The sequence below is a fragment of the Loxodonta africana genome, chromosome 17, assembly GCF_030014295.1.
Source record: "Loxodonta africana isolate mLoxAfr1 chromosome 17, mLoxAfr1.hap2, whole genome shotgun sequence".
NCBI lineage: Eukaryota > Metazoa > Chordata > Mammalia > Proboscidea > Elephantidae > Loxodonta > Loxodonta africana.
The window spans coordinates 80,133,636-80,156,483 of NC_087358.1; the positions used below are offsets into that span (position 1 = coordinate 80,133,636).

General features: G+C 39.4%; 1 protein-coding gene across 6 annotated transcripts in view; it reads left to right on the forward strand.

Annotated features, from left to right (window-relative positions):
• The window catches only part of TRPC4 (transient receptor potential cation channel subfamily C member 4), a 288,851-nt gene that overhangs the window by 254,354 nt on the left and 11,649 nt on the right, over nt 1–22,848 (forward strand). For 4 of the 6 annotated variants that reach the window (XM_003412637.4, XM_010592656.3, XM_003412639.4 and 1 more), the window contains one exon: nt 1,262–1,456. The exons of 1 other annotated variant lie outside the window; for it this stretch is intronic. In XM_003412637.4, the coding sequence (XP_003412685.1) occupies nt 1,262–1,456 (195 nt within the window). Of the gene's footprint in view, nt 1–1,261; nt 1,496–22,848 lie in introns of all 6 variants that reach the window. One more of the 6 variants, XM_023551371.2, reaches the window with a different exon arrangement.

The following is a 22,848-nucleotide window of genomic DNA, read 5'->3' on the forward strand; positions in this document are numbered from 1 at the left end:
AGAGGGAGAAAAGAAGAGAGGGGAGGGAAACTGTGGCTTCTGGGCTTCTGTCTATCCATCCATCCATCCTACCATTCAACCAAACATTTGATAGGCAACAAGGAAGGCCATGCATTTTCTAGATATGGTGATTCTTGTTCAAAACTCAGTCTGCCTGCTGTCTACACTAAAACCCATACTGTGCAGAGTAGAAATGTATATATAACATATGCATTCACCAGCACACATAATTTAGGAATATGAGAATGAAGCACACTCTAAGATTATTATCTTACTCTAAAATCTGAATTTTTTTTATATTAATGGATTACAATGAACTATTTTGAATTCCATGTATACCTACTTTCTACCACCTCCTACTTCCCAGATTTTCAGATCAGATTAATGGCCAGTTTAGGAGGAGACTGGCTGCGCTATATCAAATTGCCATAAATGTTCCAAAGTTAATTGTTATGCTAATTGTTTGACATAAACTTAATTAATGTCATTGAACTGTACAAATGAAGACTGTGGAAATGGCAAACGTTCTATTATCTACATACTTTACCACAATTAAAAAAAAAAGTGTTCCAAATTGTTCCCAGGTGGTTGATAAAAAGGTGTGTGTAATAAACGGACAGAGGGATGGCCCCAGGGCTGTGGGAAACCAAGGGCTGTGCTCCTATCTGATGTGGGTTGGCCAAGGTTATCTCATGGTCCAGTGCTGTGTCAGAGAGGCCCTTTTCTACATTTGTTAGAGGAACTCCTTTCTGAGTGTATGCCTGGTGCCTGAAGGTGGACAAGAAGTATCCACATGGAAACATATCCAATAAGACTTTTCCCAACAGCACCTGAAGGCTAAGCCATGAGCATATGTGAAGGTGGCATTCGCCTAAGTAGGGGTTCAAGGGATTAGGTAAGATGCAAAGGCTTGTTTCTGGCCAGAATCTAATGAAGCAGGGTAACATAAGCCTACGCTGCAGGAAATACAGATTCATCTTCAGTTATAACTCATCCCTGCAGTTTCTTTAACATGGAATGACTTTAGATATCTGTTCCACTGAAGAGGGAAGGATGAGAAGTGACATGAGAGCTGTGCCTCCTTATCTGGGTAAGCCATCCTCTGAAATGTTTAGATAACCATCTCCAGGAGTCAGCAGCGTTTTTATAAACAAATAATGTTCCAACAGCCACTCAAAGTCAGGTTACAAGCTCTCTGTGAGGTTTATCTCACCTTACTTATTAAGAACCTGGTCAGCTGTTGTCATGTTCTCTTGTTCAGGACCATGCAGACATAGAATGGAAATTTGCTCGAACAAAGCTTTGGATGAGTTATTTTGAAGAAGGAGGTACTCTGCCTACTCCCTTCAATGTCATCCCGAGCCCGAAGTCTCTCTGGTACCTGATCAAATGGATATGGACACACCTGTGCAAGAAAAAGATGAGAAGAAAGCCAGAAAGCTTTGGAACAATAGGGGTAAGATCATATCATATCAGTATGATGCTTTTTTTCAATGTGGATTGGAATATATTTATATTCATTATTGAATATTTTCAGATCTATAGCCTTTTTGTTCTTACTGACTGCATTTTGTGAACATTCATTGCACACCCACCATGTCTAAGGCACGTTTGAGTAACTACAACTTTTTCCCAAACATATTCCTTAAACGGAGAGCAACCAGACCAAACCTGTTGCCATCAAGTCAATTCCAACTCATGGCAACCCCGTGTGCTGCAGAGTAGAACTACCCCATAGGGTTTTCTTGGCTGTAATCTTTATGAAAGAAGTTCACCAGGTCTTTCTTCTGCAAAGCCACTGACTGGGTTTGAACCACCATCTTTTAGGTTAGCAGCTAATTGCAAACACTTGCACCACCTAGAGATCTTAAATTGAGGGCATTATTATTTTAATAGAACCCAAGCAGGTCTCCCACAGGGCCACTAATCAAGGTTCAGGGAATTAGCACACCCTTTCTCAGCACCTTGATCTCTAGCACTTTTCAGTATTGTCATCTCAGGTTATTTGTGGCATTACTCATTGTCTGTTTCTCCCTCTGGATTGTAAATTCCACGAGGGCTTTGTTGTCGTTGTCGCCATCAAGTGGGCTTCAACTAACTCATGATGATGTCAAGTACAACAGAACAAAACACTGCCTGGTCCTGTGCCATCTTCAAGGTCATTGGTATGCTCAAGTCCATTGTTGCAGCCACTGTGTAATTTGAGTGCCTTCCAAACTAGGGGGCTCATCTTCTAGCACTATATCTGACCATATTCTGTTGTAATCTGTCTTAGTTATCTAGTGCTGATAGAACAGAAATACCACAATTGGATGGTATTTAACAAAGAGAAGTTTATTCTCTCACAGTCCAGGAGGCTAGAAGTCCAAATTCAGGGTGCCAGCTCCAAGGGAAGGCTTTCTCTCTCTGTAAACTCTAGAGGAAGGTCCTTATCATCAATCTTCCCCTGGTATAGGAGCTTCTCAGTACAGGGACCCTGGGTCCAAAGGATGCTCTGTTTCCGGCATTCCTTTCTTGGTGGTATGAGGTTCCCCTGCCTCTTTGCTCGATTCTGTCTTTTATATCTCAAAAGAAATTGACTTAAGACACAACCTAATATTGTAGATTGAATACTGCCTTATTAACATAACTACTTCTAATCCTGCCTCATTAATATCATAGAGGTAGGATTTACAACACGCAGGATAATCACATCAGATGACAAAATGGTGGACAATCACGCAATACTGGGAATCATGGCCTAGCCAAGTTGACACACATTTTTGGGGGACACAATTCAATCCATAACAGGTCCATAGGGTTTTCACTGGCTAATTTTCAGAAGAAGATCACCAGGCCTTTCTTCCCGTCTATCTTAGTCTTGAAGCTCTGTCAAAACCTGCCCACCATAGGTAACCCTCCAGATATCTGAAATACTGGTGGCATAGTTTCCAGCATCGTAGCAACACCCAAGTCACCACAGTATGACAAACACAGTCGGGTGGTGGTCCATGAGGGCAGGTGGTCTGTTTTAGTCACTTGATTTCCCTCGTGTCTGCCACAGGTCCCTGAATGGAGCACATACATTTGTCAAAATTTCTCAGTTAAATGGTTGAGTGAATACCATAACTTGAATATTGTGTACCAACTGTAGGCAGTGATTTCAGAATACGTTTAATTTCTCAACATTTTGCTTCTACTTCCAGTCATATTCCATTCCAAGAAGTTGTGTTAAACAAACGAAAAAATCAAATTAGAACTGCTCAGAGCCATGTTGCTCATATACTGGAGGGTTTTATTTCCTTTGGAAATGTCGTTCATGTCGGAAAGCAAGAGTTCTAGCAATTACAGCAAAATATACAGACTTAGATCTTTGTTTTAAACCAAGCGCTGAGGGGGGACAAGCCACTCCCCCTTTCTTTCTCACTCTGTTCCTGAACTTTCAAAGTTTTCATAGTGATGTTTTGGGAATTAACAAGCCAATGTTCATTAGTGATTTGACCGTCTCAGAGAAAATGTTTCAGAAGTATTCTAACATGCCTTGAGTTCAGAATCATTAAACAATATTAGATATTTAACCAAAATTTTTAATTTTTTTCAATTTTATTTAATATGGTTATGACTACTAGTGATCCTGCTAGTTTTTAGCATCATTGCCCCTCACAGATTGTTATCAGCCCAGAATGGTGCTTTTTCCACCAGGAAGGGGCATTGATTTCCCCATCATCTCAGTAACAGTTCTAATTCTAAAGAGAAATTGAGTGGCAAGCAGGTACTGCAGACACAGAGGTAGTTAGGAGAGTCCCCTAAAAATTGGGAACTGATTAATCTTAGAAACCAAGGTCAGATTATGATCTAGCTTTATCCTGCAATCACCTTTATCATCAGAGTTTAGGAAAAGTGATGCTATTTTAGTCCAATTATTTTGTTTGTTTATTAAGAAATTTAAAGTTTGAATTATAAATAAAATATCATTGTAGAATAAATTCAGTTATTTAGGTTTAATAATCAATTACTGCACGTGTCCCACATGCTAGTAACCAGGCCAGGAACTAGTGAGTGAAGGAGGTGCAAAGGTGTGGTTTCCCACCTTGAAGACATCATTTCTAATGCAGAGACACAGATGTGAGGACACATTGCTATAATACATGGTGTGTAATGTATTTAACATTGTATCATCACATATAAGATGCCAGAGAAGAAGGGTGGAAGAAGGAATTAGTTTTTCTTGAGATAAACAGGAAGAGACTTCAGAGAAGTCAGACTCCTGCTTATTTCCTGCCACATCAAAATATGCTCATCCTTTATCCCATCAGATTCTTAAATTCATAAGAAATTTATTTAATCAGTCCTTGAAAAGATAGTAATGATGAATATACCCTAAGATGAGATAATATGAGAGGTATCTCATAGGAATATTTTGATTTTAAAAAGAGATTCCAGGTAAACACACATACACCAAAAAAAATTCTTTAATATTTAAATTTCGGGCAATAGAAGATGGACTCCCGAGTTTTAAGATGCCACTAAAATCATCGCCAGTTGTAACTGCTTACTCTGCCTCTGCAAAACAATGGTCCTGCTCTAACGTTTGAGGAGATCCATCTCTGCTGCCAACAAAAATAATGAAGTGTGGCTTCCTGCCCTCCACCAGCCCACCCTCCCCTATTGGCATTGTTAGGAATAGCCATTATTTCTTAGAGGCGAAGAAAAGCCTAACGGCCAACTAGGCTTGATCTATCACAGCAGAGGTTCACACCTTTCAGAGGGGAGGGGAAATGGCATTAGTTAAAGAGCTTTCTTTTCTGTGTATTAACAACCAGCTGCTATCTTTTGCTACTTAGAGTTTTCAACAGGTGAACTTTTAGACGTAGATCACCAGCCTTTCTTCAGAGGTGCCTCTGGGTGGACTCCAACCACCAGCCTTTCTGATAGCAGCTGAGCCCTTTAACTGTTTGCCCACCCAGGGGCTCCTTTTCTATATATATCTATACATATATAAAACCCAGTGCCGTTGAGTCGAATTCCGATATATATATATAACCAATTACTGTCAAGTTGATTCCAACTCACAGAGACCCTGTAAGACAGGGTAGAACGGCCCCATAGGGTTTCCGAGGAGCAGCTGGTGGATTCAAACTGCTGACCTTTTGGTTAGCGGCTGAGTTTCTTAACTGCTGTGCCACCAGGGCTCCAAACCAAATCTGTTGCTGTCAAGTTGATTCCAACTCATAACAACCCTATATGTTAAACCAAAAACCAAATCCATTGCCGTCGAGTCAATTCGGACTCATAAGCACCCTAAAGGACAGAGTAGAACTGCCCCATAGGGTTTCTAAGGAGCCGCTGGTAGATTCAATCTGTTGACCTTCTGGTTAGCAGCCAAGCTCTTAACAACTGCACCACCAGGGCTCCTTTCTATATATTACTGGTGTCAAACAAATAACGAAATTCTGTTTATATCTCTATCTCTGAATGTGATTTTTTTTGTTTCCGGCAAGATAACTCAAAATTAATTGTGACCTCAAATCATTCTTTTCTCCTCTGCAGTGTAAATTTTGCTAACCTTCGATAATGGGTATTTTATGCTCCAAGAATTCACATCAAATACGTGACTATTCTGATTTGTGTCTGTCTTCTCCATGGTCCTCCTACTGTCAATTCTGCCTCCAGAAGCCAGCATTCCGGAAACGTCCTTGACGTTCCTGTGTCCCCGGGGTGAAGGGACACAGTATCCTGATCTGCATATTCTTAGCTGAGTTTCATGCATTTGAGTTTATATGGAAGTAAATTATACATGGTATTTATAAAGAAGCTTTATTTCTAAAAATATAAGATAAATGAAGAGTAAATTAAGATGATAGTAGTATTAATAGAGGGGTTAAGAAAATAATGCCAAAAAGTCATGCATTTGGCTGTAACTTAATTTCAATTTTGATTAACTTCTTAGTTCGTTATGTAGATATAGGTAAAGACCAGAGATATACACATATCCATTAATTAAAGAGTGACACTGAAACATCAATGACTGTTACTGTATAGCCAAGGTATGGCTTAGAATACAGCATCACCCTTCAGCTACCTTACAAGTCATTTAATGCAATCATTTCCTTTAAAAGAGGACTCGCTTACCTTGTCCAATGTCTCGGGGTCCTTTAGTGACAGAGCTGGGATGGGAAGCTGGGTCTTTGGTTCCCAAACCATTGTACTTCCCACTACCCTCTCTTGTTTTCCAGAAAAGTGTGTGAACAGGTAGCAGCAGCTTCCATGTTGTTCATTCATCTTTTGAACTTTGTTGAAAGCTTTTATAGATCCTATCATTGGGTTCAGAGTCTCTGGGTGGCAGAAGTGGTTAAGTGTTGGACTACTAGCCAAAAGGCTGGCAGTTCAAACCCAACCAGAGGCACTTGGAAGAAAGTCCTGGTGATCTTCTTCCAAAAGTCACAGCCTTGAACCCCTGTGGAGCACTTTCACTCTGCACGCATGGAGTCACCATGAGTTGGAACTCACTCGACGGCAACTAACAACAATAACAATTATTGGGTTCAGCTGCCTCTTAGACTCTTCTATCCCAAAGTACTTACTTAACAGGATGGCTTACCTTCCGCTCTTATCCCCAACTTGCTTACATTTGTGCCACCCTTTTGAAGCAGAAAAGTGAAGCTGAACCGTAAGTGGAGTTTAGTACATTCTTTGAGGCATTTTCTCTAGTCTTCGCACTTCCCACTTACTTGAGCATGTCACCTAGCAGCTGCCTGAATGTCAAATCTGTTCATTCCCTTCACGCGTGCCCAGAGAGCCCGAAGCCCATGTTCTTCAGGGTTGCAGCCACCCTCTGACGGCCCATTACTATTGATCTTATCTCTCCATTTATCCTTTTCAGGTAATACAATAAAACTAGCCCTGAAAACTCTTTAACTGTTTTTTTTTTTTTTTACTTTGAACTTCCTTTTATGGGTGATTAGGACTGCCAGATAAAGTAATATTTCACTTTAGATGCTTTATAGGGAAAAGCGTAAGTGAAGCAGAAATGCTTTGTTGAGCAAAACCTGCATTGCAGAAAAAAAAAAAAAAACATCATTGACAAATGGTTTGTCTCTGGGCAGTCATGAAAATCCATCAAAGGGGTGACATACTGAGGGTAGAGTAATCAAATAAGAAATGTGCTCTGGCTTGTGGTTTTGATATATTAGTTCTTGTTGAATTTTTTTTTTTTTTTTTTTTTTTGCCTAACCCTACTTGAATAGCAAATACTCTTTTCAAATTAAAGCATTGGTCCTCAATTGTACAATCACCAGGAATCTCCACTTTAGCAAACATTTTCAGCCCGACCCAAAAGAAGAAAACCAGTTGGCATCAAGTTGATGTTGACTCTCGGTGGCCGCGTGTGTGTCACAGTAGAACTGTGCTCCATAGGATTTTCAATGGATGATTTTTCAGAAGTAGATCACCAGCCTTTCTTCTGAAACATCTCTGAGTGGACTTGAACCACCAACCTTTCAATTAGCAGTTGAGCATGTTAACATATGACTGGGAGTTACCACAGAAATATGCCCAGTTAAGTCATTGGAAAAGAACTAGAAACCGAATGGATCAGCACCAACTGTGACACTAAAGGGAGAATGCTAATAGTACACACCTATTTTTGTTGTTGTCAGGTGCCATCGTGTCGGTTCCAATGCATAGCGACCCTATGCACAACAGAGCGAAACACTGCCTGGTCCTGCGCCATCCTTACAATCAATGTTATGCTTGACCCGTTGTTGCAGCCACTGTGTCAATCCACCACGTTGAGGGTCTTCCTCTTTTCCGCTGACCCTGTACTCTGCCAAGCCTGATGTCCTTTTCCAGGGACTGATCCCTCCTGACATGTCCAAAGTATGTAAGATTCAGTCTCGCCATCCTTGTTTCTAAGGAGCTTTCTAGTTGTACTTCTTCCAAGACAAATTTGTTTGTCCTTTTGGCAGTCCATTCAATATTCTTCGCCAACACCACAATTCAAAGGCGTCAATTCTTCTTCTGTCTTCCTTATTCATTGTCCAGCTTTCACATGCATATGATGTGATTGAAAATACCATGGCTTGGGTCAGGTGCACCTTAGTCTTCAAGGTGGCATGTTTGCTTTTCAACACTTTAAAGAGGTCCTTTGCAGCAGATTTGCCCACTGCAATGTGTCTTTTGATATCTTGATTGCTGCTTCCATGGGTGTTGATTGTGGACTCAAGTAAAATGAAATCCTTGACAACGTCAATCTTTTCTCTGTTTATCATGATGTTTATTGGTCTGGTTGTGAGGATTTTTGTGCGCACCTCTTAGACTTCACTTTTAGTGATAACTTGTCAAAATGTGTTGTTCTTCACAACTCCAGTAGGCCTTACTACGAATCTTATAAATATGACAGTCATTGTCTGTGAGTCTTTCTCAACCCCTAATTTTGCTGACCAAAACCAAAAATCAAACCCACTGCTTTAGAATCGATTCTGACTCATAGCGACCCTATAGGACAGAGTAGAACTGCCCCCTAGGGCTTCCAAGGTTGTAATCTTTACCGAAGCAGACTTCTTCTGAATTTGCTGACAGGGCCTTCTAAGTTATGTCTTCTTTCCCAAGTGGGGATGTATGGGAAGTAATTGCTTTGCATTCTCAGTATTTCAAGAGTGAGGTCCGGAAAAGTGTGGAAAAGAATGGGTTAACAAAAATAATTAACTGTGTTCACTTAGATTAAAACCTAGTCTATAGAAATTGAATAGCTCCTGAAAGTTATACTAAGCCGAATTCTGTTCTTCTGCCACTATTTTGACTTAAAAAAAAATGCCCTAGAAAAATGACGCTGCAATTTTAAAGAAAGGGGTCCTTGATCTTTTAATATTCATATTAAAAATTGTAAATTTGTATATAAGTGAGGTCCTACTAAAGCAAAGAAAGACATTTGTGCTGTTGGGGGAATCTAATTAAGAACAGAATCTACTCCCAACCCAGAAAGCTTCTCCACAAATACAGAAGAGAAAGAAAAGTTTTATTATTGAACAAGCATAAACCAGATTGTGATGTCCTATAGGGTCACTATGTGGAAACCAGATTGTGAAGCAGCACAGACAGTTCATAAAGAGATGGCAGAGCCAGAAAGACCTCTTATCCTTTATTTAGCTGAGTTGATACATCCCATTACATTTATTGTTTCAAGACAAAATTGCTAATTTTCTAGTATTCTTATGGCAGGATACCTGAGGCTATGCTGATCTTCCAGGAGTCTGGCATTTAGGGGACAATTACCTGAGGTTACATTTAAATAGATCTTTAGTTAACACCTTCAATTTACATGCTTTTCAAAGAGACAGAGGAAGGTTTTATAATTATGTTTTATTGTAAGAGAATTCTAAAGGAACAGGGGAGGAAGGAGCCTCCTACCTTATTTTCTACGGGGAGAATTAAAATCTCTTATTTTTTATTTGTATTTGTCCTTACAGTGCCCATTTTAATATTAAAATGTGTCATAATAGCTTTCATTTATGACTCATAATTTTCTCTTAATTACTGCTAATTCTGCCATCCTTAATTTTAATTTTGTGTTAGGATACTGAAAGTTAAATCATACATCAAATTTTTCTCGGTTGAATATTTTTGCTGGCTTCTGAAAGCCTAGAACAGAATATTGAAATGCTATACACTCAAAAATAATAAAAATTTAACAGGCTTGCTTTTTTCTAAAATGAATTAAGATTTTCCACTGAAGTCATAGAAAGCAGATCATGGACACAGTATTTGTAGCAAGAGTGTTAAAGGCATCGGTGTACAGTTATCCTTAGTGTTTCTGTCCACATGGTAAGTCTAAGGAGATGTGGAAGGCTTCTGTTACTTTTACAAGTACTTTGTGCCTTGGCTTGCATCTGAGCTGTCTCTAGGAGACAGACACCTCCATCTGGTAGCCCCGTCATAATGTTCCCATGCTATCTTTGTTCATGATGTATTGATTTTGCATTAAATTCAAAATTTCCCAGTTTTGAAACTGATGCCATAATCATTGAAGACTTTTTCTCAGGATTTTATATAAAAGTACAAAATATACAAAAGATCTAGTGCTCTTTACTTGCTCATCTGTTCCCAAAAATCGCTAATAACAAAGAAACACAAATCCATTCTCACAGCCAGTGAAAGTGCTGCTTAGCTGTTCCACTGAAGGCGGAAAAGGAGTTCTGAGCTGTTTAATTTTTTTTTCTTTTTTTTTTAATAGTTCTAATTTCTTTGTATTGCCGTATCTTCCTCTCCATATGGAAGGTGTATGATTACATTTCTTAGACCCTCTTTATTATTTTAATGTTGTCTTCTTTCATGTAGTAACATCGCCCTTACCCTGTGTTGGGCTTTTTTTTTTTTAATCTTGCTTTGTTTTTTTTTTGGATTTTGCTGTATGGGTTGAGTTCTGGTTGCTCTGCAGAGTATTCTAGTCTTGGGTTGATACCTGATATTATTGATTTTCTAACCAAAGAACTCCCTTTGGAATTTCTTGTAGTTTTGGTTTTGTTTTTATGAATTCCCTCAACTTGTGTTTATCTGGAAATGTCTTAATTTCACCTTCATATTTAAGAGACAGTTTTGATGGATATATGATTCTTGGCAGGCAATTTTTTTCCTTCAATTTTTTAAATATGCCATCCCATTGTCTTCTTACCTGCATGGTTTCTGCTGGGTAGTCTGAACTTATTTTTATTGGCTCTCCTTTTTAAGTGACTTTCCATTTATCCCTCGCTGCTCTTATAATTCTCTCTTTATCTTTGGTTTCAGCAAGCTCGATTATAATATGTCTTGGTGACTTTCTTTTAAGATCTACCATGTGTGGAGTTCAATGAGCATCTTGGGTAAATATCTTCTCATCTTTCACAATATCAGGGAAGTTTTCTGACAACAAATCCTCAACAATTTTCTCTGTATTTTCTGTTATCCCTCCCTGTTCTGGTACTCCAATCACTCATAGATTATTTCTCTTGATAGAGTCCCACATGATTCTTAAGGTTTCTTCATTTTTTTTAATTCTTTTATCTGATTTTTCTTCAAATATATTAGTGCCAAGTGATTTATCTTCGAGTTCAGAAATTCTAGCTTCTACTTGCTCATTCTGCTCCTCTGACTTTCTATTGAGTTATCTAATTCTGTAATTTTATTGTTAATCTTCTGAATTTCTGATTGCTGTCTGTCTATGGATTTTTCCAGCTTATTAAACTTTTCATTATGTTCCTGAATAATCTTTCTAATTTCTTCAGTTGCTTTATCTGTGTGTTCCTTGGCTTGTTCTGCATATTGCCTCATTCCCTTTCTGATGTATTAAAGGGTTCTGTATATTAAACTTTTGTATTCTGCATCTGGTAATTTCAGGAATGCACTTTTATCTAAAAGATCCCTGGATTCTTTGTTTTGAGAGCATGTTGAGGTGATCATGGCCTGTTTCTTTATGTGACTTGATATTGACTGTTGTTTCTGAGCCATCTATAAGTTATTGTATTAGTTTATGCTTGCTTACTGTGTCGTAGCTGCTTGCTTTGTTTTGTTTTGGTATACCCCTATGGGTTGTTGAGTGAGCTAGCTTGATTGTTTTTGCCTTTGGAGCTCTGGTGTCCTCCCCCCAGCTGGCTAGAGCTGTTATCAGGTATATCAGTCTAGGAGTCCATTCAGTTTTCTTGTATGAATTCAGCTCAGGTTTCCAGGTAGCTGATATCAAGTGTGTGGTACAGCCTCTGTCCTACAGTCTTAGAGGGGCAGGGGTGATTGGTGTATATACTGGTATCCGATTGCAGCAGGGGGTCAAGCTCTGAACAAGGCAGGGGGCTGAGACCTGACCCCCAAGTGTCTCTGAGGAAAACATGTCTCTGTTCGCTAGAGCATGCTGATGGGTGGGTTCTGCAGAGGGACCATGGGCACCCAAAGTTTTTGGTTGTAAGGACTGGGAGGTACCTATTATCTTTGGACCCCTGTCACGGGTGGCTGGGTGACCTGAGTAGAGCTACCAGTCCTTAGGTCCCTATTGTGGATAGGTGAGGACCTTGTTTAATAGGCAAAGCAATGTCAAACGTCAAACACCCACCTCTCCACTGCACAGCTGAAATGGTTGCAGTTTGCCAACAAGGGCCTGTTTTCCCAAAATAGGCCCACACAAGCCCATGCAGAAGGAAAAGGTGCTCAAGGTTCACAGACGGTTTATGGCTGGACAGGAGCTGCTTCTGTCCTGAGCTCCCCCGATTAATGGAGGTAGCAAATTATCTTTTCCCCCCAGTTGCAAATTTTTTCCTTCCTCAAGGCCAGGAGGATGGCTCTAGGCACTCACCCAGGCCTATCTCAGGCCTAGGGAGGTCAGCCACTGAAGCAGGCTTGGGGGCGGGGATGGGGTGCAGTAAAATATACCCAAGTACTTAGATTTTGCCGAGAGTGCCGTTCTCCTCAGGTTCCGGAGGTGTGAGTGGGCTGTGTGGCTGGCTGCTTCTCCCTGAGGAAACTGCAGCAGAATGCTAGTGCCAGTCTGCCACTGCTGCCCCCAGGAATGGTGCCTGAGGGCTCCCCGCAATTTAGGTCTGGTAACTCCTCTCCGCTTTTGAACAGCCTCTTCCTGCTCCCCCCTCCCCCCACCCCCACCCCCCCCCCCCCCCGCCACCTGCCCGTTAGTTCGTAGTCTAAGCTTGCGTTTCATGCTCAGGGCTCCCAGCTTGTCACAAATATACGCGTTTCACTTGTTTTTTCGGGTCTTTGTTGTAAAGAGGGCTCGGCGGAAGCGTCTGTCTATTCTGCCATCTTGGCTCTGCCTCCTGTTTAATTTTTTAACTATCATGTCACATTGGCGTGTGCCCAGTCCTTTTTAGTTTGTCATTTGACCAGTCTGTGATCCAGTTCTCAGTAAGGACAAGATCAAAAGCCTCGTTAAAATACAAGATAAAATCCTTCGCTTTCTCACAATTTAGCAAATACTTTCCTTTATTATAAAAATAAAATGTATTATTTTGACAAGCTTTCTTCCTTAAGGATCAATATTGACATTAATTCAAAATGCATAAAAATTGGGATTGTGGTAACTTTTTTTCTATAACCTTTAGATTATTGAAAAATCTGCAAATATGTAATTTTAGTATCACATTTTTTAACCTGAATAATAATGGACTTTTATTTCTTCAGTTATTAAATTAAACATCCTCTCCATCCTGAATCCCAAAACACTGTTCTGTGCTAAGGTTACCTCTGCTCCCAAACCATTCTGACCTCTTCAAAATAGCAACTAGAACTGACATTATTGTTAAAAATGATAAATTAATGAATCCTGTATTAGAACATAATTTTTGTTTTCAATCTTCATAATCAGGATTGTGTTTATTAAGGGGCCACACAAAGGCAAAGAGAGACTTATTTTTTAGATAGAATTCTTAGAAGAAAAGGAGCAGGCGTGGTACAGCTAATGTTTTGTTATTGAGTCTGGGTGGTGCAGTTAATGCTATCACCTGCTAACTAAAAGTCTGGAGGTTTGAGTCCACCCAGAGGTGCCTTGGAAGAAAGGCCTCGTAATAAGGCCTGGTGATTTACTTCTGAAAAAAGTAGCCACTAAAAATCCCACAGAGCACAGTTTTACTCTGACACACATGGAGTCACCATGAGTCAGAATCGACTCCACGGCAACAGGTTTTGGTTTGAAATTGATACTTTGACTAATAAATTAAGTGCTTAGCAATAATTACAAAGACCCACAATACAATTTCAATGGAAATGGAGAGAAATTTGGAACTGAACTCCTGGGAATACTTTAACACTAGAACAAACCATCACCACAGGGTCTCAGTGACATTCAGTGATAAAACAGCTTAAGTTAGCTACAAAACAGTTCTGAGACATCATCACTAGTTCAGAATTACATAACTGTTAAAATAATACAACTGTTGACTTGGACTGAAGTGAAAAATGGTACCATAAGTTGGATTAGTCCTCAAGACTATAAAACTATTAGAGCTATGTGTATTAATCACTAGAAATTCGATCTGTACCCTTCAAAGGGTGCCATTTAATAAAACTTTTTTTAAATAATTTTTATTAAGCTTTAAGTGCACATTTACAAATCAAGTCAGTCTGTCACATATAAGCTTATATACACCTTACTCCATGCTCCCACTTGCTCTCCCCCTAATGAGTCAGCCCTTCCAGTTTCTCCTTTTGTGACAGTTTTACCAGATTCTAATCCTCTCTACCCTCCCATCTCCCCTCCAGACGGGAGATGCCAACACAGTCTCAAGTGTCCACCTGATACAAGTAGCTCACTCTTCATCACCATCTCTCTCCTACCCATTGTCCAGTCCCTTCCATGTCTGATGAGTTGTCTTCAGGAATGGTTCCTGTCCTGGGCCAACAGAAGGCTTGGGGACCATGACAGCCAGGATTCCTCTAGTCTCAGTCAGACCATTAAGTCTGGTCTTTTTATGAGAATTTGGGGTCTGCATCCCACTGATCTCCTGCTCCCTCAGGGGTTCTCCGTTGTGCTCCCTGTCAGGGCAGTCATTGGTTGTGGCCGGGCACCATCTAGTTCTTCTGGTCTCAGGATGATGTAACTCTCTGGTTCCTGTGGCCCTTTCTGTCTCTTGGGCTCATAGTTATCGTGTGACCTTGGTGTTCTTCATTCTCCTTTAATCCAGGTGGGTTGAGACCCATTAATGCGTCTTAGATGGCCGCTTTTTAGCATTTAAGACCCCAGACGCCACACTTCAAAGTGGGATGCAGAATGTTTTCATAATAGAATTATTTTGCCAATTGACTTAGAAGTCCCCTTAAGACATAGTCCCCAAACCCCGGCCCTTGCTCCGCTGACCTTTGAAGCATTCAGTTTATCCCAGAAACTTCTTTGCTTTTGGTCCAGTCCAGTTGAGCTGACCTTCCGTGTATTGAGTATTGTCCTTCCCTTCACCCAAAGCAGTTCTTATCTACTGATTGATCAATAAAAAAACCTCTCCCTCCCTCCCTCCCTCCCCCCTTTGTAACCACAAAAGTATGTGTTCTTCTCCGTTTTTTCTATTTCTCAAGATCTTATAATAGTGGTCTTATACAATATTTGTCCTTTTGCCTCTGACTCATTTCGCTCAGCATAATGCCTTCCAGATTCCTCCATGTTATGAAATGTTTCAGAGATTCGTCACTGTTCTTTATCGATGCGTAGTATTCCATTGTGTGAATATACCGCAATTTATTTAACCATTCCTCCGTTGATGGACACCTTGGTTGTTTCCAGCCTTTTGCTATTGTAAACAGAGCTGCAATAAACATGGGTGTGCATTTATCTGTTTGTGTGAAGGCTCTTATTTCTCTAGGGTATATTCCGAGGAGTGGGATTTCTGGGTTGTATGGTAGTTCTATTTCTAACTTTTTAAGAAAATGCCAGATAGATTTCCAAAATGGTTGTACCATTTTACATTCCCACCAGCAGTGTATAAGAGTTCCAATCTCTCCGCAGCCTCTCCAACATTTATTATTTTGTGTTTTTTGGATTAATGCCAGCCTTGTTGGAGTGAGATGGAATCTCATCGTAGTTTTTTTTTTTTTTTTTTAATTTTTATTAAGCTTCAAGTGAACATTGACCATTCCAATCAGTCTGTCACATGTAGGTTTACATACATCTTACTCCCTTCTCCCACTTGCTCTCCCCCTATTGAGTCAGCCCTTACAGTCTCTCGTTTCGTGCCAATTTTACCTTCTTCCCTCTCTCTCTATCTTCCCATCCCCCCTCCAGTCAAGAGTTGCCAACACACTCTCCCGTGTCCACCTGATTTAATTAGCTCACTCTTCATCAGTATCTCTCTCCCCCCACTGACCAGTCCTTTTCATGCCTGATGATTTGTCTTCGGGGATGGTTCCTGTCCTGTGCCATCAGAAGTTCTGGGGAGCATTGTCTCTGGGATTCCTCTAGTCGCAATCATACCATTAGGTGTGGTCTTTTAATGAGAATTTGGGGTCTGCATCCCATTGGTCTCCCGCTCCCTCAGGAGTTGTCTGTTGTGTTCCCTGACAGGGCAGACATCGATTGTGGCCGGGCACCAACTTGTTCTTCTGGTCTCAGGATATTGTAGGTCTCTGGTTCAAGTGGCCCTTTCTGTCTCTTGGGTTCTTAGTTGTCGTGTGACCTTGGTGTTCTTCCTTTGTCTTTGCTCCCGGTGGGTTGAGACCAATTAATGTATTTTAGATGGCTGCTTGTTGGCATTTAGGACCCCAGGTGCCACAATTCAAAGTGGGATGCAGAGTGTTTTCATAATAGAATTGTTTTGCCCATTGATTTAGAAGTCCTCTCAAACCAAGTTCCCCAGACCCCAGCCCCTGCTTCGCTATCCTTTGAAGCTTTCATTTTATCTCGGAAACCTCTTTACTTTTAATCCTGTCCAATTAGGCTGACCTTCCTTGTTTTGAGTGTTGTCTTTCCCTTCACCCAAAGCAGTTCCCATCTACAGATTGATCAATAAAAAGCCCTCTCCCTCCCTCCCTCCCTCCCTCCCTCCCTCCCCCCTTTGTAACCACAAAAGTATGTGTTCTTTTCCGTTTTTTCTATTTCTCAAGATCTTATAATAGTGGTCTTATACAATATTTGTCCTTTTGCAACTGACTCATTTCGCTCAGCATAATGCCTTCCAGATTCCTCCATGTTATGAAATGTTTCAGAGATTCGTCACTGTTCTTTATCGATGCGTAGTATTCCATTGTGTGAATATACCACAATTTATTTACCCATTCATACGTTGATGGACATCTTGGTTGCTTCCAGCTTTTTGCTATTGTAAACAGAGCTGCAATAAACATGGGTGTGCATATATCTGTTTGTGTGAAGGGTCTTGTATTTTTAGGGTATATTCCGAGGAGTGGGATTTCTGGGTTGTATGGTAGTTCTATTTCTAACTGTTTAAGATAACGCCAGATGGATTTCCAAAGTGGTTGTACCATTTTACAATCCCACCAGCAGTGTATGAGAGTTCCAGTCTCTCCGCAGCCTCTCCAACATTTATTATTTTGTGATTTTTGAATTAATGCCAGTCTAGTTGGTGTCAGATGGAATCTCATCGTAGTTTTAATTTGCATTTCTCTAATGACTAATGATCGAGAGCATTTTCTCATGTATCTGTTGGCTGCCTGAATATCTTCCTTAGTGAAATGTGTGTTCATATCCTTTGCCCACTTCTTGATTGGGTTGTTTGTCTTTTTGTGGTTGAGTTTTGACAGAATCATGTAGATTTTAGAGATCAGGCGCTGGTCTGAGATGTCATAGCTGAATATTCTTTCCCAGTCTGTAGGTGGTCTTTTTACTCTTTTGGTGAAGTCTTTAGATGAGCATAGGTGTTTGATTTTTAGGAGCTCCCAGTTATCGGGTTTCTCTTCATCATTTTTGATAATGTTTTGTATTCTGTTTATGCCCTGTATTAGGGCTCCTAGGGTAGATCCTATTTTTTCTTCCAAGATTTTTATCGTTTTAGTCTTTATGTTTAGGTCTTTGATCCACTTGGAGTTAGTTTTTGTGCATGGTGTGAGGTATGGGTCCTGTTTCATTCTTTTGCAAATGGATATCCAGGTATGCCAGCACCATTTGTTAAAAAGACTATTATTTCCCCAATTGACTGACACTGGTCCTTTGTCAAATATCAGCTGCTCATACGTGGATGGATTTATATCTGGATTCTCAATTCTGTTCCATTGGTCTATGTGCCTGTTGTTGTACCAGTACCAGGCTGTTTTGACTACTGTAGCTATATAATAGGTTCTGAAATCAGGTAGGGTGAGGCCTCCCACTTTCTTCTTCTTTTTCAGTAATGTTTTGCTTATCCGGGGGTTCTTTCCTTTCCATATGAAATTAGTGATTTGTTTCTCTATTCCCTTAAAGTATGACATTGGTATTTGGATTGGAAGTGCGTTGTATGTATAAATGGCTTTTGGTAGAATAGACATTTTTACTATGTTGAGTCTTCCTATCCATGAGCAGGGTATGTTTTTCCATTTAAGCGTGTCCTTTTGAATTTCTTGTAGCAGAGTTTTATAGTTTTCTTTGTATAGGTCTTTTACATCCTTGGTAAGATTTATTCCTAAGTATTTTATCTTCTTGGGGGCTACTGTGAATGGTATTGATTTGGTTATTTCCTCTTCGGTGTTCTTTTTGTTGATGTAGAGGAATCCAAGTGATTTTTGTATGTTTATTTTATATCCTGAGACTCTTCCAAACTCTTCTATTAGTTTCAGTAGTTTTCTGGAGGATTTCTTAGGGTTTTCCATGTATACGATCATGTCATCTGAAATAGTGATAGCTTTACTTCCTCCTTACCAATCTGGATACCCTTTATTTCTTTGTCTAGCCTAATTGCCCTGGCTAGGACTTCAAGTACGATGTTGAATAAGAGCGGTGATAAAGGGCATCCTTGTCTGGTTCCCGTTCTCAAGGGAAATGCTTTCAGGTTCTCTCCATTTAGAGTGATATTGGCCGTTGGCTTTGCATATATGCCCTTTATTATGTTGAGGAATTTTCCTTCAATTCCTATTTTGCTGAGAGTTTTTATCATAAATGGGTGTTGGACTTTGTCAAATGCCTTTTCTGCATCAATTGATAAGATCATGTGGTTTTTGTCTTTTGTTTTATTTATGTGATGGATTACATTAATGGTTTTTCTGATATTAAACCAGCCTTGCATACCTGGTATAAATCCCACTTGATCAGGGTGAATTATTTTTTTGATGTGTTGTTGGATTCTATTGGCTAGAATTTTATTAAGGATTTTTGCATCTATGTTCATGAGGGATATAGGTCTAAAATTTTCTTTTTTTGTAATGTCTTTACCTGGTTTTGGTATCAGGGAGATGGTAGCTTCATAGAATGAGTTGGGTAGTATTCCGTCTTTTTCTATACTTTGAAATACCTTCAATAGTAATGGTGTTAAGTCTTCTCTGAAGGTTTGGTAGAACTCTGCAGTGAAGCCATCTGGGCCAGGACTTTTTTTTGTTGGGAGTTTTTTGATTACCGTTTCAATCTCTTTTTTTGTTATGGGTCTATTTAGTTGTTCTACTTCTGAATGTGTTAGTTTAGGTAAGTAGTGTTGTTCCAAGAATTTATCCATTTCTTCTAGGTTTTCAAATTTGTTAGAGTACAATTTTATGTAGTAATCTGATATGATTCTTTTGATTTCATTTGGTTCTGTTGTGATGTGGTCCTTCTCGTTTCTTATTCGGGTTATTTGTTTCCTTTCCTGTTTTTCTTTAGTCAGTCTAGCCAATGGTTTATCAATTTTGTTAATTTTTTCAAAGAACCAGCTTTTGGCTTTGTTAATTCTTTCAATTGTTTTTCTGTTCTCTAATTCATTTAGTTCAGCTCTAATTTTTATTATTTGTTTTCTTCGGGTGCCTGATGGATTCTTTTGTTGCTCACTTTCTATTTGCTCAAGTTGTCGGGACAGTTCTCTGATTTTGGCTCTTTCTTCTTTTTGTATGTGTGCATTTATGGATATAAATTGGCCTCTGAGCACTGCTTTTGCTGTGTCCCAGAGGTTTTGATAGGAAGTATTTTCATTCTCGTTGCTTTCTAAGAATTTCCTTATTCCCTCCTTGATGTCTTCTATAACCCAGTCTTTTTTCAGGAGGGTATTGTTCATTTTCCAAGTATTTGATTTCTTTTCCCTAGTTTTTCTGTTATTGATTTCTAGCTTCATTGCCTTGTGGTCTGAGAAGATGCTTTGTAATATTTCGATGTTTTGGATTCTGGAAAGATTTGTTTTATGCCCTAATATGTGGTCTATTCTAGAGAATGTTCCATGTGCGCTAGAAAAAAAAGTATATTTTGCAGCAGTTGGGTGGAGAGTTCTGTATAAGTCAATGAGGTCAAGTTGGTTGATTGCTGTAAGTAGGTCTTCCGTGTCTCTATTGAGCTTCTTACTGGATGTCCTGTCCTTCTCCGAAAGTGGTGTGTTGAAGTCTCCTACTATATATGTGGAAGTGTCTATCTCACTTTTCAATTCTGTTAAAATTTGATTTATGTATCTTGCAGCCCTGTCATTAGGTGCGTAAATATTTAATATGGTTATGTCTTCCTGATCAATTGTCCCTTTTATCATTATATAGTGTCCTTCTTTATCCTTTGTGGCGGATTTAAGTCTAAAGTCTATTTTGTCAGAAATTAATATTGCTACTCCTCTTCTTTTTTGCTTATTGTTTGCTTGATATATTTTTTTCCATCCTTTGAGTTTTAGTTTGTTTGTGTCTCTAAGTCTAAGGTGTGTCTCTTGTAGGCAGCATATAGATGGATCGTGTTTTTTTATCCAGTCCGTGACTCTCTGTCTCTTTATTGGTGCATTTAGTCCATTTACATTCAGCGTAATTATACATAAGTAAGTTTTTAGTGCTGTCATTTTGATGCCTTTTCATGTGTGTTGTTGGCCATTTCATTTTTCCACATGCTTTTTTGTGCTGAGACGTTTTTCTTAGTAGCTTGTGAGATCCTCATTTTCATAATGTTTAACTTTGTGTTTATTGAGTCGTTACGTTTTTCTTGGCTTTTTTCTTGAGTTATGGAATTGATATTCCTTTTTGTGGTTACCTTTTTATTTACCCCTATTTTTCTAAGTAAAAACCTAACTTGTATCCTTCTATTTCGCCTTGTATCACTCTCCATCTGGCAGTTCAATGCCTCCTATATTTAGTCCCTCTTTTTGATTATTTTGATCGTTTATCTATTGATTTCCATGATTTCCTGTTGTGTGTATTATTTTGTTTATTTATTTATTTTTTAGAATTAGTCTTAATTTGTTTGTTTTTGTGCTTTCCCTGTTTGAGTTGCGTTGATATCAGGACGTTCTGTTTTGTGACATTGTATTGTGCTGGTACCTGATATTATTGGTCATCAGGCCAAACAATCTCCTTTAGCATTTCTTGCAGTCTTGGTTTAGTTTTTGCAAATTCTCTAAACTTGTGTTTATCTGTAAATATCTTAATTTCTCCTTCATATTTCAGAGAGAGTTTTGCTGGATAGATGATCCTTGGTTGGCAGTTTTTCTCGTTTAGTGCTCCGTATATGTCGTCCCATTCCCTTCTTGCCTGCATGGTTTCTGCTGAGTAGTCTGAACTTATTCTTATTGATTCTCCCTTGAAGGAAACCTTTCTTTTCTCCCTGGCTGCTTTTAAAATTTTCTGTTTGTCTTTGGTTTTGGCAAGTTTGATGATAATATGTCTTGGTGTTTTTCTTTTTGGATCAATCTTAAATGGGGTTCGATGAGCATCTTGGATAGATATCCTTTCTTCTTTCATGATGTCAGGGAAGTTTTGTGTCAGGAGTTCTTCAACTATTTTCTCTGTGTTTTCTGTCCCCCCTCCCTGTTCTGGGACTCCAATTACTCGTAAGTTATTCTTCTTGATAGAGTCCCACATGATTCTTAGGGTTTCTTCATTTTTTTTAATTCTTTTATCTGATTTTTTTCCAGCTATGTTGGTGTTGTTTCCCTGGTCCTCCAGAAGTCCCAGTCTACATTCTAATTGCTCGAGTCTGCTCCTCTGACTTTCTATTGCGTTGTCTAATTCTGTAATTTTATTGTTAATCTTTTGGATTTCTACATGCTGTCTCTCTATGGATTCTTGCAACTTGTTAATTTTTCCACTATGTTCTTGAATAATCTTTTTGAGTTCTTCAACAGTTTTATCAGTGTGTTCCTTGGCTTTTTCTGCATTTATCCTAATTTCATTTGTGATATCTTTAAGCATTCTGTAAATTAGCTTTTTATATTCTGTATCTGATAATTCCAGGATTGTATCTTCATTTGGGAAAGATTTTGATTCTTTTGTTTGGGGGGTTGGAGAAGCTGTCATGGTCTGTTTCTTTATGTGGTTTGATATGGATTGCTGTCTCCGAGCCATCACTGGGAAACTAGATTTTCCAAGTAGTCAGCTGGTGCGCTGGCTCCTAGTTCTGAAAACAGTCGCTGTCTGCCCGTATTTGTTCGTCCTCCGTCTCTAAGTCTGTGCTTGTTGTTCAGAGTTCATAGATTGTTATGTATGTGATCGATTCCCTTGTTTTTCCGAGTCTTTGTTGCAAGAGGGATCCGCGGGAGCGTCCACCTAGTCCGCCATCTTGGCCCCCCTCCCCCTCATCGTAGTTTTAATCTGCATTTCTCTAATGGCTAATGATCGAGAGCATTTTCTCATGTATCTGTTAGCTGCCTGAATATCTTCTTTAGTGAAGTGCATGTTCATATCGTTTGCCCACCTCTTGATTGGGTTATTTGTCTTTTTGTGGTTGAGTTTTAACAGAATCATGTAGATTTTAGAGATCAGGCGCTGGTCAGAATGTGATAGCTGAAAATTCTTTCCCAGTCTGTAGGTGGTCTTTTTACTCTTTTGGTGAAGTCTTTAGATGAGCATAGGTGTTTGAGTTTTAGGAGCTCCCAGTTATCTGGTTTCTCTTCGTCATTTTTGGTAATGTTTTGTATTCTGTTTATGCCTTGTATTAGGGCTCCTAACGTTGTCCCTATTTTTTCTTCCATGATCTTTATCGTTTTAGTCTTTATGTTTAGGTCTTTGATCCACTTGGAGTTAGTTTTTGTGCATGGTGTAAGGTATGGGTCCAGTTTCATTTTTTTGCAAATGGATATCCAGTTATGCCAGCACCATTTGTTAAAAAGACTATTTTTTCCCCAATTAACTGACACTGGGGCTTTGTCAAATATCAGCTGCTCATATGTGGATGGATTTATATCTGGGTTCTCAATTCTGTTCCATTGGTCTATGTGCCTGTTGTACCAGTACCAGGCTGTTTTGACTACTGTGGCTGTATAATAGGTTCTAAAATCAGGCAGAGTGAGGCCTCCCACTTTCTTCTTCTTTTTCAGTAATGCTTTACTTATCTGAGGC